Genomic DNA, 19334 nt, shown 5'->3' with positions numbered 1-19334 from the left:
AGATTGTCCAAAAAATGAGAATGGCATAGTATGGCATAGTTTGTAAAACTCAACTTCGATTTTAAGGACCTGTAAAAAACACAAAAATGTATTGAAAGAAGTTAATTTCCAACACATTTTATGCAAATAATGTGTACACGTTTTGATGTAAAAGTAATTAAAATGCCATTAACTACGACTTCCATTTCAAAAAAAAAAAAAATATCTTTTAAATTTTCAGTTTTTTGCTGTGTAAGAATTTATCATGCTTAAATATCAACTCCTTTTATTTTGCTTTGTTAAGTACCGTTACAAATTATAATAACATTGCTGGAAATTAAAATATGATATGTTTAGACACAATTGTCATTGAAATTTGTTGATATCGATTTTTGTCGCAGATTGGGACCACAGTGCGATGATGGGAAGCCAATGAAAATCGCAGCCGCTTATGCACTGAGGCATATAGTTTTATAATTTGCATTAACGTAATAAAGTTTTTAATATTTTTGCTTTACATAAATAGTAAATTTATTTTATTTATTTAAGGATATTTTTCAGTTCCTATTCCCTATAAAACGTTAAAAACATGCATGCCAAGAAGTGCATTTTTATAGCATCTTAAAATTGATTCCAAAATTAATTTCAAAGTATGCATTTAGATATATGAAACCCTGGGGTTTCAAATGTCAATTCCATAGCGAATACGTAAAATAAACCCCAATACATTTATGACGAAGATTTATTTGACGTATACATACTATTATAAACTTTTGGAGGCACATGCAAAAATATGAAGTGCATGGGAATTTGCACAATTTGACGAACAACATGTTGGAATCATACTTTTTGCTGGCTAATATTTCATAGGTTCAAATAAAACCCAATACATTTATGACGAAGATTTATTTGACGTATACGTACTATTATAAGCAAGTAAAACGCATTTTATCCTAGCTGCATATTGCACAATTTGACGAACAACATTTTGTAATCATACATTTTGCTGGAATAATATTTCACTACACTAAACAAATTTTAATAAAACTCGTACTTTAAATTGTAATTCCATTTAATATATGTACGTTAAATGAAACACATGTTTATCTAAAAAAGTGTAAAGGGTTTTGGTGGTAAGTTTGGATTGCATCCTTTTTATTTTTGTTCAGTTCATCGTTTTAATGGTTCTATGGCAGCAGATAAAATAATGTTCGCTTATACGGTTGTACTTTTTATGTTATTGCTAAAACCAAAAAATAGCCGTATTTAACCATCGCCATTCACTTTTATTTGCATATGTACATACTTGCATTTGTAAGCCACCACAAGACATGTACCATGCATTCAGTGCTCTCCATTTCGAGTTAGACTGACATTTTATGATGCAGTACATAACCCTGTTTAACAACAAAATAAGTTTATGTTTATACGTCTTAAAAAACCTAACAAACTTAAAAGGTTACAGCCAACTATAAAATGCGGATCATACTAAAATATACATGGTTTGTGTTTATATTGATATTGTTACATCACACAGGGAATATCTGTGGAGGTAAGTAAGTAAGGATACTGTGAATATTTATTTTAACTCTTGATGTGGGAATATGGAATGCATATCCTCGCAATAGTCTGGTTAATCCTGCTGACGACTATTTCATGCTATTGTCAAATCTGAGAAAAGATAAAATGTTTACAAAAACTTGGGTAGTTTTAGTAATTTTGATATATTTGTTTTACAAAGACAATTCACTTTTATGCCGTCTTCTATTTATTGTTGAATACGAGGGTTACTCGATATGTTTCTGACCTAGGCACCATTTGACATATGCATTGGAAAGTTTGAAATTTTTTGGTATGAACGCACTCGGTACCGTTTGACGTACGACTATGTGTTGCGTTGTTTACAGCGACTTAAAAAATTTCTTTTATATCCGATAACTTTTCACAACTTTCCACGTGGGTTATCTGGACAAGAGTGCATCAATGAACTTAAATCTTTGTATGACGATGAAGAAAAATATTGGTCTAATGAATTCAATCGTGGCCGACACTATTTGACAGTCGTTCAAAAAACTCCTGTTAATTTGCGCTACGAAATATTCACGAAGTACGAGCACGCTGCTTCAAAAACATTTATAAGATCGTCACAGGTGACGAATCATGGATCTATGCGTGTGAGCCAGAAACAAAACAGCAATCGACCGGGTGGGTCTTCCAAGACGAGACAAATCCAAAGAAACTTGTTCGTGGAGGAAGCACTTCGAAGGAAATGGTAGTATGTCTCTTCGCAAAACTTGCCATGTCGCAAGCTTGAGTGGTACACCACAATTTGTTTGTCTGAAGTCTTCGGAGAAATTCGGAAAACGAACAAGAGAAGACGAATCATTCTTCACCATGACAAGGTCAAAGCATCATGCAAAATACATAAAACATGCTGGAGGATATTTTATAAAACAACAAAACAATTTTTGATCATAAATATTCGAGTTTTTATACCATCCACCATAGTATATTAAGTTTATTTTTCCGTTTGTAACGCATTGATATACTCATTTGCCTATTTACCCTATAAAGTATATATATTCTTGATCAGTGTAAAATTCTGAGTCGATCTATGTTTGTCCGTTCCTCCGTCAGTCTGTGGTAATTACTCTAGCATCCACAAAAATTGAGATAGGACGCTGAAATTTGCAGGCAGGTCAAGTTCGATGATGGACTATATCAGCCCACGTTTTGGTATAGCCCCCATATAACGGTACCCGGTAATTTGACATGGACATAGGTCCATGTTTTCGTATAGCTCCCATATAACGGTACCTCCCGATTTTCAGTAATTTGATGATTTCGGCTACAATTTTCAACCTAGCTGCAATTTGACTTTTGAAGTTCTTAGTGAACACCACACCTCTCCATCAAAAATTGTCAACATAGGTCCATGTTTGGATATTGCCCCCATATAACGGTACCTCCCGATTTTCGATATTTTGAGGATTTTTTCTACAATTTTTAACCGATCTAGCTGCAATTTGACTTTTGAAGTTTTTAGCGGTCACCTCTCCATCAAAAATTGTCAACATAAGTCCATGTTTGAATATAGCCCCCATATAACGATACCTCCAGATTTTCAGTAATTTGAGTAGTTTGGCTTCAATTTTTAATCGGAATAGCTGTAATTTGACATTTGAAGTTTTTAGCGGTCAGCACACCTCTCCACCAAAAATTGTCGACATATGTAGGCCCGTCGGTACCTCCCGATTTTCGGTATTTTGAGGATTTTTCCTGAATATTTTAACCGAACTAGCTGTAATTTGACATTTTAAGTTTTCAGTGGTAACCATACCTCTCCACCAAAAATTGGCAACATAGCTCCATGTTTGAATATAGCCCCCATATAACAGTACCTCCCGATTTTCAGTAATTTGAGGAGTTTGGCTACAATTTTTAATCCGTGTAGCTGTAATTTGACATTTGTCCACGTTTGGATATATAATGGTGCCTCCTGATTTTCAGTATTTTGTGGATTTTTATCTAAAATTTTTACCAAACTAGCTGTAATTTGACATTTGAAGTTCTTAATGGTCATCACACCTCTCCATCAAAAATTGTCAACATAGGTTCATGTTTTTTTAGGATTTAAGACAAAATTTTTTAACTGAACTGCCCGTAACTTAGCATTTGACATTTGGTATAGCGCCGACATAACGGTACCTCCCGATTTTCTGTATTTTAAAGGCTTTGCCTAAATTTTTTGACTAAACTATCCGTTAAGGTTCCCTGCAGTCAGGAAACTTCTCTACCGTACAAGCTGTTATTTGACATTTGAAGTTCCCATTCATCACAATTCACTAGAAATATACAACATAGGTCTAAGTTTTGGTATAGCCTCCATATAACGTTACGTACCGATTTTCGGTATTTTGGGGACTTTAGCTATAAATTTTAAGCGAGTTAGCTAGAATTTGTCCTACAATTTTTCAACAAAATTACTAGTAATTTTGAGGATTTTAGCTACAATTTTTAACCGAATTAGGAGTTATTTGACACTTCCCAGTTCCCATTGCTCGCAAAACTTCTGCACTAAAAACATAACATTGTCAACATATGATCGATATTGCGATCTGTTAAAATCCAGATACAGTTCGCAATATTTAAGATTCAGCTTTATTTGGTAATACAATTGTTCCGCAAACATGCCATCAATGAGTTCACCCGGATTCATATTAGCTCAATGATATACCCATTAAACGCATTTATTGATATACAAGTTTGAGGCAGTAACAATAATTTTGATTTTTTATACTTGATGAATAAGTTACTTCTTTGCTATACTGAATTAACCACAGTTCAGTTCCTCATGTTCGTATAGTTCCTCGCGTACACATACAGTGGCGAGCAAAAGTGAGTGCATGTTGCCTAATTTTAACGTATTTTGTAAATGTAAAACTGTGAAACACGAACATATTACCCTCTTAACACTGCAGCGTGATAGAAGATGTTTTGATGGGTCCCAAAGCTAAGGATCCTAGATGTGGAATGGATTATTTTGACAGGCTCATATCTTCCAAACCAATAAGAATATTAATTTGCAAAGATTTATCTCTTGTCATAAAGATCAAATATTGCGAGCACATAAAAATCCTAAAATGCCATCTTAAAGATACAAGAGTATTTATTTCTCTATTTCGATATACAGTGAACTCACATCGCGAAGTACATAACTTTTGCCTTTTAAAAAAACCTAAAACAAAATTCTAATCGTTTAAACTGATTTTCGTATGATTTAAATGACAGACCGCTGATGTTTGTTTGTGTATACATGTACATTAGGGCTATCAGAATTTCGGAGTCCGAATCTAGAAAATTTTTCTGGAGGCGGAGTCGTATGGAAAGCTCGATGGAGTCGAGTCCAGTCAATGCTTTTTTCTAAATTTATGAAAAGAATTTTTATTTTATTCTTATATGAGAGATGAAATTTAATTAAATTCTGTAGCTCCGTTTATTAATTTTATACGAAAACAATGAAAAATGTGAGCCTACAAGAAAACAGTTGAGTTCAAATATATGAAAAATTCCAACAATAAACATATGTTTAATCCATTTCTGTCGTCTTTTATGTTATTTGAAATATTTTTGTCTTCATTATTTCAAAACTGTCCATGTTTACTGCCAATGCACAATGGTCCCAAATCCAAATTTTCTGGCCAAAACTATTTCAACTTCCATTTTGTATTGAAATTAATTTTAGTTTATAATAAATGTGTACAAACAGCAATTCTTAAGTTTTATCGACCAAAATGACCAAAAACTGCCAAAATTTGTTGAACAGGGTGATCCCGTTTTGTGAGGTCTAAACCAAAACATTGGCCTATGTTAATCATTTTTGGTACGAAGGATTCATATCTTCCAAGAGGTCAAAATACCAAATTTCAGACGAATCGGTCATAAAGTGTCGCTAAAATCCTAAAAATATCTAAAATCGGACGGTACTTTTATGTGGGGGCTATGACAGAAAATGGACCTTGTTTCAAAAAAAATTATACATGCTTGTTTTCTACACTCTGAAACCCTTAAATATGAATTTTAAGGAAAATCGGTTGATAGATGTCGGTATTACCGTTCTATTTCAATTGGATACTACGTACAGTCACAACATGTATATACAAAAAATTCTCCCATCTTAAAATAGAAAAATCCACTTTATTTTAACTGTGGCAAATTTGAGCTCGATTTTACTTCTGAATTTATCAAATTCGATTTGGAGGTGGACATATTTGGACATTTTTTTAAAAGTTTAAGTATATTTAAAAAATATTTGTAAAAAATAATGTTCAATATATATAAAAACATTGATTTTATTACGCTAATTTTACAAATTTCATTACCTTTTTGTAAATATTAGAAAGTACTCATTAACAGCTTCCCGATTCATAATAACTTTGGTCTCACTTATGTATATTTATGCAGCGACGCAATGCAACAAATATTGTATATTCTACAGCACAAAGTCTGTTTTATTTTTACATAAAAAAGTGCCAACTTTGGTACTGCGCCAATCAACGAATACTAACGTTATTTACAAAAACTAATTATTTTCAGATGATTTTGATTATTCTGTGCAAAAAAAAATAAAATTTCGAAACTTCAAAAATAGGGTTTTGGCCAAAAATTTCCTGTTTGAAACCTATGTGCAATGTCAAAAGTATAAATGTATTACTGAAAAAGGTTTATATCTTTGTTATTGTCTGCACAAAATTGCCTGGTGTTAAAGCCTTGCAATCAAAGGCTTTATTATAATCAGTTTTAGGTCAATTTGATTTTTGAAATTTTAATTCGATTTTTTAATACACCCCAAATGTATGACAAACAATACTTATTATACCTTGGAATACTGGTTTTATAGTACGTTTACAATAATTTAATAAGCCCACTGGCTTTCAAATGTCAATTCCATTGTGTATACTTCAAATACATTCTCATAAGAATGGTTAATCCCGCAGAAAGATATAATATTATTAGGATTGAACTATCCCGTGTAGACGTTGTTTTATTCCCTGATACGATTTGTACCAAATAAAACGATGGTTCGTTTTAGATTACGATTCTACAATACTTTATTGGCATTACTTTAGTTATTCATACAAGACTTCAGTTAGTTTACACTTTACTTACACTTACATTTTAAGATCGCCTTATAATTAACAACTAAAGGGCTGTTTACACCATATATCAATGTCATATGAGCTGTCATTTCTTTCACCCATTCGACATTCTCTATGTTTGTCAAAATTGACGTCATCCATACAACTTTCAATTTGTGCGTTCATACCTACAAGTGTTATTTTCGTATGACATAGCCTATAAATATAAAAACAGCTGTTTTTGTCATTGTTTACATTTATTGTTGAGTTGCAAATTTGCGCAAATTTTAATTTTGGTTGAAGGAAAATGAATATCTAGCATGTTTCTTGTGGTAGAATAGGTTTTTTGGGGTTATAGAGGCATTTATGTTTTTGCCACAAAGCAATCATTTCCAAGACTGCTTCTTTCGACCAATCGATCTGAAAATTACATTATAAACATCCTTTGTTTACTTTTCTAAATATTTAGATATATGTACATAACTTTCCATTTTCTTTTTTAAAAGATTTTGTTTTTCATTTTTTTTTTTTTTTTTGAGAATGCCAGAAAACAGCTGATAAATTTATGTTTACATACAAAAATGCTGTATCAAATAGAGCGCTCCCTAAATGAAAAATTTACATATGAGTTGCCAAATCATTTTGATAGAGGAAAATTTTCATAGTGGTCACACTATGTGTACAACATTCGCAGGTAGAAAATTTGACATCTCATACGACATTGATAGATGGTGTAAACAACCCTTAAGCTCCCAGCCGCTCCTTTCCCTATTTGTATGTGCCCACTGCTACATAGACTGGGAGGTACTACAATGTTTAGGAAAATTCTAACCGATTGGTAAATACACACATTTACGCACATACAAACAGACCAGTGAGTGCAAACAACTAATGGGACTGTGTAGTAAATAAGGGAGAGGAGAAGGGGTTACAATGCCACAATGCAGAAGCATAATTGAATAGTCAAAATAAATATAAAGAAAGAGTACAACAACAATACAAACAGTGCAAATTAAGACTAAGCGATAAATCCATAATTGTAGTAAACTGCATAATGTTGTTGTTGCAAAATAGAAAGAGATAAACAATAGCAAAACAAAGTAAAGTAAAGAAACTGTTTTTCACAAATACTTTTATACTTTTGGCAAATGCATATACCCAGTTGGAAACTGTCTGTCTGAAGACCGCTCGACGACAGTCCTTTGGGATCATCGACGACATTTTTACACAAATGTCGCAAAACCTTGCACGACAAGTTGAACGATAAGGTATGCGAAGTTGTCTTTAATGCCGATACAATGGACATTGTATTGTATCATGTCGTTTATGAATAAATAACGTCTTTGTCTTGAATTTATCAATTGATGACAGTATTATTCAAATTGTCGCCCACTTTGTCTTCAATGGCCTCCAAATGGATTCCAACATGAAATAAAACAAAAACTAGTAAGAACGGCGTTAAGTTCGGCCGTGCCGAACTTGTTATACCCTCCACCACGAGTTATATTGAAGTAAAATGGAACAATTAGTATTACATTATGAAGTGGTTCACGATTTTCTGCTTGTGGAATTTTCAATGGACATACATACTCATTACATAATTGGAGCAGTCCTGTTTATTGACCTGTTGGTTACTATGCTCAATCACGTCAACGATATTACTATCTATTGTCTGATCGCGTATTTTTGAAAATACCTTTACTTTTGGGTTCAACATTGCTGAATATGGCACTCAAAATTTCAAATTACACCGGTTTAATTCTATCATTATGTGTATTCGTTTACTTATTAAGCTATTGCATACAAATTATCCTAAAAAAACTTTCAAGAATAAAATTATGTGCCAAAGTGATACTACGCGATCGGACAATAGATCGTAATACCGTTGACGTGATTGGGCACAGTATCGAACAGCTCAATCAACACGACTGCTCCAATTATGTAAGGACCATGTCCATTGAGAATTCCCCAAGCAGCAAATCGTGAACCACTTCATTAGGTACTACAATTAGCCCCTGTTATTACAATGTGAACCGAAATCTTGGGTCAGAGATAATTCTTATTGGGGATGAAAGCCCTTGGTGAGTATATTAAGAATCCTAAAGGACAGATCCGCCGTGAGTCAAACTTCCGAGTTATGGCGTGATTAATTTTTTGGTGAAAACCCTAAAACAACAATTAACAAAGATATAACGTTAATTTCAGATGCCTTACATGGTCTTCAGCAGAAACTTAATCAGGCCATAACTCGGAACTTCGACTCACGGCTGATCTGTCCTTCGGGATTCTTAATATACTCAAAAAGGCCTTTCATTCCCTAAAGGAATTATCTCTGCACCAGATTTTCGCCTTCATTTTGTTCACAGTGTTATTAGGAATTTTTAAAACTAAATTTTCTCTTTAGGATTATTTCGCTATAACTTTAAAAATTATGAAATGTTTAAGTTCAAGGAAGCCAAACATGCAGGGAGGTACACTTTTATGTCATTACTTAAGATTAGAATTTAAGTAAAAAATCGGTGAAACCCCATATAATTTTTTATTTCTTTCTCTTTTCAAAATATTCTGGCTTTTTTCTTTTAATAAAAATAAAGGTTTCATTCAATTTGGAAAAGGTTTCATTTGATTTGGAAAAGGTTTCATTTGATTTGGAAAAGGTTTCATTTAATTTGGAAAAGGTTTCATTTAATTTGGAAAAGGTTTCATTCAATTTGGAAAAAGTTTCATTCAATTTGGAAAAGGTTTCATTTAATTTGGAAATGCTATATACCGACAAAACTATAGGGGAAAGTTGTATACTCCCAATGAAAACTAAGTACCAAATTTCAGTCATTTTGGTGTGATAATGAAGCTAAAACCTTAAAAATACCGAAAATCGGGTGGTGCCGTTATATGGGGGTTATATCAGAACGTGGACCGATATAGCCCATTTGCAATACCAGTCATCCTAGGAGTAATGGAAACATATATACCAAAGTACAAAGCTCTATCTTAAAAATTTCGAGCTGTATCTTGATTTCAACAGGCGGACGGACGGACGGACAGACGGACATGTTTATGTCGACTTAGAATTTTACCCTGATCAAGAATATGTATACTTTATAGGGTCTCCGATGAATATTTCGATGTGTTACAAACGGAATGACAAATTTAATTATACCCTCCATATCATGGTGGAGTTTATAAAAATATCAGTAATTTTCTGTAACTATTACATACATTTTTCACCCGTCACTCCTGCATAATATTTCCTCCTCTGTTACTTTTAGTTTATCATTAAAAAGTTGCAAAATCTGTAAAAATAAATTTAAAACATGTGATCATATTACATATTTAATATGTACTTAGTTGAACTTACCGAATATTTTCCCTTCTCCTTTCATTTCCCCTTGAAAAAAATTTACAAATATTTAAAAAAACCAATTTTAGTTGATGTATATATTATATTAGTGGAACTTACCGAAAATTAAAAGTTATTTCTACCTTTCTTACACATTTTTACTTAACTGTTTATATTCATAACATTTTAGAAACTCGTGACTGACTTGTCCAAATCTTAAACATATACTGATTTCAAAATCACGAAAGGAGAATAAAGTGCCCATTTTATGATTTCTTTTCTGTATGCATGAAACATTGCAAGACAATTTCGTTCTGAATGTCACACATCGCACATGCTAGAGTGACAAATTCGGTGACACCGTATTGCATAAAGACAATTTTGAAATTTTGTCGGTGATGAAATTGTCATCGCAGATTCAATTTCCAACTGGGTAGGCACTGTTTTGAAATTTTCGTTGACAATAAACATGGACAATTATGAACGAAACAATACGAGTACGAAACGATTTCAAACAATAAACCAGTAAGGAAAGGGTTAAATTCAGGCGGGGCGCGAACTTGTTTGACTCTCATACAAAACCTACCATTGCAAACACCCTTGCGGACAGCAAAGCAGTCATTAACAACCAAGACAGTGAAATCTACAACTGTCTGGGAATGCATAAAGTACATTATATGGCTACCAGGCAGCGTTGTCGACAGTTTTTGATCGGAAATCGTCAACAAAATTTGGAAAATCGTCAACATGGTCCAAACTAGGTTTGGTTACCGCTGAATAAGACTGTAAACATAAAATATACGACCCACAGCAATAAATCTAACCCAATCTCACTTAAATACCGCTATAAAACAGCTTTCAGAAGATGATAGTTTTCCCTATGGTTAAAGAGTTTGTAGTAATGTAGCAAGGTAAAGCTGGGTACTCTTTGCCAATTTTGAATGGCAGCATATAGCTCAAATATCGCTTGCTTGACAGTGTGACCGTACGAAATAGCAAACTCCTTGACAAAACAAGGCAGGGAGCAACCTACAGTAAGTGTAGATAACGCCAAGCCCTTAAAATCGACACTTCTACAGCTGAAGGCATGAGCAAAAAAAAAAAAACAATATATCCCTCTGGAGTAGTGAAGAGAAGGGAAAAACACAAAAATCCTATGGGGTAACCGAGACGAAGACAAAACAAAGGAACTACTTTTATAAAGTAAAAAAAGTCATCAGTAGACTGACAGGCATCCTTACAGGACGTCAGAGACTACAAGCGCACAAAGGTGCACAAAATAGGTTGTGCAGAAAACTGTGAATGCAGAGCGTGCGGAGAGGACGACAAAAAGTTGGAACACTACCTCTGTCATTGCCAGGCCTTCACAAATCTAAGAACAAGAGCTAGACCACATTAGGACAATCGAGCTTAAAAATTTAAGATAAGATAAGTAATCATGAATAAGCTAATAAATTCTTACATTCTTAGAGTGCCCAACAGGCCTCCTTATGACTTAAGTTTATGTCCACACGGACATATGGTGATTAGGGATAGGTAAGTCGACTTTCGGTTAATCGATTAATCGACTTTTTGCAGTCAAAAATCTAAAAATCGTAGTCGACTTTTGTCTGGAGGGAAAATCGCATAATCGATTATCTAGTGATCGATTTTCGAGTTTGCCCATATATTGTGGACTTGGCGGTTTTACACTTTTGGCGGTTTTACAGTTTCAAAAGAAAAATCGAAAATCGACGAATAGTCGATTATAATCGATTTTCTGCGGTTATGAAAAAGTCGAAAGTCGAGTTTTAAAACAACTGAAATAATCGCAAGACCGAAAAATCGCATTTTTAGTTTTAGACCGAAAAGTCGAAAAATCGATTATTGCTTTCCATTACCTATCCCTAATGGTGATGTTGCATCACCCCTCCTTTTAACCTAACCTAACCATATCCAAATCTGAAACTCTTTCGACATTATTTGGCACATTTATTTCTGACTGTGTTCTGTCTCACATTCCAAATTTCAATCGAATTCGGACATATATAGCGTGTTTGGTGCGGCAAATGCGTGAAATCTGCCGAAAATTTGTATGGGAGCTGTATCCAAATATGAACCGATGTTCTCCAAAACCAATACCGTTCTTCATATGATTCATAAAGAATTTGTAGAAGTATAATGCGTATGGGGATAATTTTGCAAGAGATTTATGCTAAGGAATGATTATACCACATGATGTTCTATCCATGTATGTTTTATTTATATCCATAGAATTCGGGAGTTAAAAAGTTTAAGAAAAATGGTTAACAAACAAAATTAAATTATCGGCATTGCCTTCATTTATCTCCTCCATAACATGGATGGTGTAATCATTTCCATTTAGATTTTGTCATGCAAGGCTGTCTGTTGAAATCAATACAGTGCTTTAGAATTTATCATTAAAATTTGGCACATAATGTGTATAATGTGTATCCGAATTGATTTCAATTTCACATATAGGATCCCATTAGGTTAAGAACCTCCTTGTGGAATTGTCAATATACATATGTCTACATTTTTATAGCCCCTTCATTTTGAAATATTTTGAAAAGATAAAGTTTTCTCATCGGGGAGGTTATACAAAGTTATTCCTAGTCAAACGTATCGTCAGTTGTACTTGTGTTCATTTTAAGGGTATATACTCGCACATTGTCATTGCCCACTTGTTTTAAATTATTTATATAACCGAAACTAATGAACCGATATACCTGAAGTTTTCAGATTATGTAAAGGCAGGTCTCGTGATATAAATAGTCTGTGTAATTAGTTGAATTTTATAGGGGGTACCCACGCTCTATATGTTCGAAAACTTTATATTTAAGAACTAATTAGAGCATCGTCTTAGTTAGTTGGTGAGATTGAGATGAATATCATCCAAACAAAAGCTATTTCCTAGTAACGACTTATAACACCAATGTTGTGTATTGTTTTAACTATGGTACTGCATCACACAAATGGTACAAATTTTAGTACATTTAAGTACTTTTCGTAACCCTTCTACAACGAATTTTCAAAAACCCATCCAAATCGACTTGCTACGCCCCAAGACTAACCTCCACCCAAAATTTCACGATCCTTGAAGTCCTCCGTTCCGCCTGGGCATTGATTGTCAGTCAGACATCATTGCTCCGGTATTAAGATACGAGTTTGAGGCAGTTATGAAAATAGGTGTGAATGAGATAATAGAATATATTTTATTATTATTTAGAGAACTGTGACAACACATTGAGATAATGAGTGGTTGCAGTAATAAAACACAACAATAGCAATCGTTTGATATAACAAATTCAAAATCGTATATTTTTAAGATACGAGATTGAGGAAGTGATGCATCGATATGTAACTCCCAAATCAATTTTTGGAGTTATGTACTCTGTGACGCAGGGCTATGGATTCGGAAGAAGTCACTCTTCTCCATCTTGCCTCATGTTACTTAATTTTCTGGTCTCTTTTATTGGCCTGTTTTGTTTAACAACACAGAGTCGTTGGTGAAGGGAACTAATGAGGAAGAGTTGTCTTTTCTGCCTCCGCCCGTAGTAATCCGTTTCATTACCCATTGTTAAACATTTTATTCTTCAAATTTTGAAGTAACAAAACGATTCAAACCAAATTTTGCACTTTTTAATATTTTGCCCGAACTTAGTTTAAGTTCGAAGATGGAACATAACGGTCCACTCCTTCAGGTACATCCCCTTATTGTGCCATGGTTTAACGTAATTTAATATTTCAGGTTCTCTATGAATCAGAAGTTTACATACTATAATTGTTGGTATATGTACCTACAGATTCTAAGTATTTTAAAGTAAACTCGTGATACCAAACAAATATATTTTATCTACGGCATAGTTATTGTCTTTGCTTCTGTTTTTGGACAGAGTCTGAGGGTATATCTCCGTCAGCACACCTGACTTATACCTTCTTACTTGTTATAGTGCAGTTGTGATACCTTCTGGAATTTAATTTTTAGTTGGATACTAAAAATATTTGCATTTATTTTTTTAATTATCGTTTTTAATTTTTGGAATAACTGCAACGCTTTTACTTTCTTTTGACGGACACTGTATATTGCATATACTAGGCGGATGGGTGATCCGACTTTAGTAATGAGCAATAAGATAATCTCCCTACATTCCATAAAATGTTTTAAAACATGTAACTTTTATCGTTAAAAAGGTGTTAACATTTATTTTGTTTTTGTTGTGAGTACAAACAAATGAATGAAATTGTTGTAAAATAAAAAATGAGTAAAGTTGTTGAACAGTTACTAAAAGATCTTAACAAATCTTAATTAATAGTCAGAACTTATGGTTAACATAATAAACAAATGTTCATTGGAAAACAACATTCCTAAAATCTAATTTGAAGTCTCCAATCACGAACTTAAACCCAACAAGTAAAAAAGTATCAGTCGGTTTTGCCGGCAGAGATATACCCTCAGCCTGTGTATATTGAAAAAACTCTTTCCCAAAATACGTATGTTTTTAAAAATTTTGTTGATTAGGATTAAAGATCAAAAGTTTTGCTGAGGAGATACTAAGAGGAGTGGATCGACATTTACCGTTATGGAAGTGGATCTCCAGCCACAACATGTGGTGCCATGGGGAGGGTTTTTGCACTCTTCGGGCTGTTTGTTCAAGAAGTATGGACTTGCCCCTAAAAAAAACTTTCACCATCGTAATTGAGGCAGCGAATGCAAGTTGCTTCAACAAAAATCAAAGTGATTCGATATCAGGTCTTAAAGTGAACTTATCCGAAATTTTGTGTGGGAGTTACCGGATGGAGTGTACAAATATCGTACATATTTGAACCTGATCTATATCTGGTAGATATATTAGGATGTGTAAAGTATAGACCAATTTGGCCACTCCCTTCAAAAGTTACGGTACGAACAATTTTTCCGAACATTTTTGAACTTTTGTTGGGGAGGTACCTGAAGGGGTGGACCGATATGCCTTATCTTCAAACTTAAACAATGTTTGGAAAAAATATTACTAAGGCCAAATTTTGGACCGAATCGGCAGATCCGTTCGAGAGTTATCTTGCGCTCCAACCACTCACACGGTGTCATAGGGGTTTTTGGCACTTTTCTGGCTATTTTTTCAGGAAGTATGGACTTGCCCCTGATGAAACTTGTATCGTCGTATGGAGGGCAGTGAATAAAAGTTGCTAAAACAAAAATCAAAGCGTTTCGAGAGACGTTCCAAAAATTAACTTTTCCGAAATTGTGTGTGGGACGTATCCGAAGGAGTGGACCGATTGATTCCATATTGAAACCTTATCTAAGTCTGGTACACATTTCACGATTGGCAAAGTATGGACCAAATCGGTTACTCCCTTCAAGAGTTATCGTGCGCAGAAATTTTCCGAACATTTTCGAACTTTTGTGGGGGAGGTACCGGAAGGAGTGGACCTATATGGCCCATCTTCGAACTTAAATCAAATCTGGACAAAATATTTTGATACCTAAAATTTGAACGGAATCGGCAGATCCGTTCGAGAGTTATCGTGCGCACCAGCCAGCCAGACAGACAGACGGACGGACATTGCTAGATCTACTCAAAATTGTCTGAAACGGATATCGTACAAACATACTTGTGGTCTGAAACCATTATTTCGATGAGGCACATTTTTGGTCGTATCAAAGTGTAAATACCCTCTTTAGCCTAAAGGCTGAGGGTATAAAAACTGTTCCATCAATAACAACATTTTGAATAAACGAACACACCTATAAATATTTGCAATTATAGAGTGTGAAAAACTCGTTTTCGTACATCCCCCAAAAATAAAAATAGTACTGTTATTAATATCAATCAATATCGAAATAAATTACTGATTCATTAGAACAAAAATATGCAAAATTATTGTATTACTCGAGACTAGAAAAATCAGCATCTCTTCAGTTGCAAAATTCAGACATTTTAATGGATGTCCGAATATGAGCTTTGCATACTACACGCACAAAAATTAAGTTTTTATACACTCAGTTTTTAGACTATCGAGGGTATATGGGAAAAGTTGCCATTTCTTTCATATTCCATTTACAAGAAAAGTTTTTCTTTTCGCGTTACATCAACGATTTGTGGTACATAGGTTAAGAAAACATTCTCCAGGATCCTCTCGCGAGCAAATTTTTGGTTGTTGCGGACAAAAGTTATCGCGGTTTTATTTCTGCTTTTAGAAAAATATTATTAGGGACATCAGTGCGTAGATTGCATATTATTTGTAAAATATAACTCAGTATTCGTGCAAGTCAGTATTCGTGCAATTTGCAAAAAATTGACACAAAATTATAAAAGTTATCCGACTTTTTTTCAAAATATTTGTACGTCCATTTACCCGTCAAAAACTAACAAATTAGTTTTAAACAAAGACTTTACGGGGAATCAAATGAGACCAAAATTATAATGATCGCGATAATAGTTTGGATGTTATAGCCAAAATAAACACATATTTGTGTAACAAAAATAAATATTGGTTTGAAAATAGTTTTTACATGCATTCTAGAGTTGATAGTATTTGAAAAAAATCTATAGGAAAAAGAAAATTGTCGGATTTTTATTTATCTACATTCACATAGAATGTTTCCATTGGAGAAAATTATCGGGTTGTTGAGAAAATCATTAGGCTTCTTAAAAGAGTTCAAATGAACCGTTTTAAATATGTGTAAATCACGTAATTATCAAAATCACTTTGTCCGCATGTGATTTTCATGTTCAGCAAGACCATATTAGTCCGGTCAAAATAGACATGCGTATAAGGGGAAATAGCAAAAATTCCCACAAAGCTGAATTTTGGTGGAGAGCTAGGGTTGGCCATTAGAAGCAACGTCCTAAAAGTCCCCATCGATCCCATGTGTGCAAAACAAGTTATTCGGGGTCAAAGGTCATTTTTGTAGAGTAGTGCCAAAGGAACTATATGGAACTATCTTGTTCACTTCGCAGTTCCAATGGCCCACCTTTCTTCTTTGAAAAAACTGCGTATACTTACTATCACACGTTATATTTAATGATGTTACTCATACGCTTTGGAACTAGTACCAGGAACTAGATGACCCAACTCTACATTTTTGGAGGCGTTATACATTTTTTTTTAATTTTTCTCCAAAACGGTATGACTTAGCAAAATCCGGCTAAAGTAAAAGTTGTAGATTCAATAATTGTCTACAAGAGTGGTCTTTATGATTCTTAAAAAAGACTTACCATTTTCGAGATATCGCGATCTAAAAGTCAAATAAAAAATTAGCCGCGTAAGTACATTGTGAGGCACACCGGTTAAAGTAACGACGCTATGTGTTAGATACTTCCGTAAGCTTTCAAACGATATCCACTTTGCAGTAATTGGTTCAGTAGAACCGGGTCTAACCCGGTTTTTAAATTTGGCCTTTCTGGTCGAATAACCGGCGAACCGGATCCGCAACCATTGAAAATTATACATTTCCGTAATCAGCGCAACAATACCTACCTTCGGACAAAACTTGATAAAAATCGGAGAGTTTTCGTTGAGGTCGTTCCCGTTGGGCTTTCGTTTATACATGTGGGTTAAATGGGCTATTTTTGCATAAAATGACTTTAACATTGAATAACTCTACTAAACACGCTCCGATTTTGTTGGAATTTTTTTAGAAGATAGCTATAATTTCGCTCTTCAAGAAAATATATATTTTTTGGGGGACAGACCCGATTACTTCGCTTATTTTAGCCGGTTCGTCTGAATATGTGCATATTTCCCTTATAAGTGCATAAAAATCATGTGTTTTTTAGAACAGCTATATCTCAAGAATGGTTCCTTCTAGGAACAAAATTATAAAGGTCATACTTGTAGATAATTTTTGTGTCTACAATATTTACTTTAGTCACTTTTTGATTAGATCAACCGTTTTCAAAAAATGAATCCGAAAACCTAAAAACCCTTAAAATTGGACTTTTGACCCCGAATAATTTTTTTTGCACACATGGGATCGATCGGGACTTTTAGGACATTGCTTCTAATGGCAAACCCTAGCTCTCCACCAAAATTCAGCTCTGTGGGAATTTTTGCTATTTCAATGTCTATTTTGATCGGACTATATCTTTTAATTTGAATTTATTTTTCGAAATATAATTTGGACGCTAAGATGTAGCATCGGCTGCATGGAAAAACATGGAAAATTTGCGCAAACTACATACAATTTTTGTCCGCATGCGGTTTCAGTGTCGCCATCAAAATCTACATCGATATTAATCAAGAACCGTGGATGTTTCACACAAACTATTTTTTGGGATAAAATTAATGTAGCTCCCTTATCAGAGAATTTTTTAAATCTCCGCAGAAAACGCGATAAAATACTCGATATTTTCAGGTGTTTTCCTACTTTGGAATTTCTTGTATTTCGCGTTTTTGTAGATGGATTTTCACGAGTAATGACTTATTAGATCCGGAACGTAAAAATGTAAAAAGTACGAGGAAGTCGAATTGACAATTGTAAAAATTAGTCCCAAAAAACATAATTTTTAGAAAAATGCTCGCACAAAATTTTCCTATTTGGATACAGATTTCTGTGAAACTGTATAGACTACATTTACGACACATATATCAAATAATTCAGTATCGCGAGTTTTGCAATCCTATTAAAAACCTGTTTGCGGAATGAAATTAGTAGAAAATTTCAAAAAACACTTAAAATCTGTCAGCGTTTTTTTATGGTAGATGCAGATAAAATTTTGAACAGTTATGCCTATTTAGCTGACTTCTACTTTTACTTTGACAGGAAAATCGTGAAATGTGTTGTTTAATCAAAAATCGAGAGAAAAAAAGACACGCTTGCTTCAACAGTATCCACGCAACTTAACTTTTAAGACTAATATTTTTTGGCTAAACACATTTTACCCAGTGCAAACTTTGGGCTGTTAAATTTCCAAAAATATTGCCCATATATACTTTCTATGGTCAAAATGTATTTTTAAACCCAAGGTATGTTTGGACGAAACCCGTTTTGGATAATTTGAAGTCGATTAGGAATGTTGGTCCTACTTGAGCGCACGACAAATCTCGAACGGATCAGCCGATTCGGTTCAAAATTTGCCTTTGTCATATATTGTGCCACCGTGGTGCAATGGTATGCACGCCCGCCTTGCGCGATTCCCGGCCAGGCAACATCAAACATTTTTCAACGGTGGCAAAATACCCCTCAGTAATGTTGGCGACATTTCCTGAGTATTTCAGCCTTGAAAAATTTCTCTACAGGTGGTGTCTTAAGACAGGCCGTTCGGACTCGGCGATAAACAGTAGGTCCCATATCATTGATCTAAATATGAATCGGGGTGCACTCATTGATATGAGAGAAGTCTCCCTTGTCCCGTATGGGATGTTGTCGAACA

General features: G+C 34.1%; 1 protein-coding gene across 2 annotated transcripts in view; it reads left to right on the top strand.

The window, feature by feature from the left end:
- LOC141394144 (uncharacterized) overlaps positions 1 to 19334 on the top strand; it is a 44739-nt gene that overhangs the window by 19793 nt on the left and 5612 nt on the right. The window contains exon 1 of one of the 2 annotated variants that reach the window (XM_073968078.1): positions 1341 to 1531. The exons of the other annotated variant lie outside the window; for it this stretch is intronic. Coding sequence (XP_073824179.1) covers positions 1456 to 1531 — 76 coding nt within the window. The 5' untranslated portion in view covers positions 1341 to 1455. Of the gene's footprint in view, positions 1 to 1340; positions 1532 to 19334 lie in introns of those variants that run through there. 2 annotated transcript variants of the gene reach the window in all.

The sequence above is a fragment of the Musca autumnalis genome, unplaced genomic scaffold, assembly GCF_047663935.1.
Source record: "Musca autumnalis isolate F117 unplaced genomic scaffold, ASM4766393v1 scaffold_2, whole genome shotgun sequence".
NCBI classification, from domain to species: domain Eukaryota; kingdom Metazoa; phylum Arthropoda; class Insecta; order Diptera; family Muscidae; genus Musca; species Musca autumnalis.
This window is presented reverse-complemented; position numbering and strand designations above follow the sequence as displayed.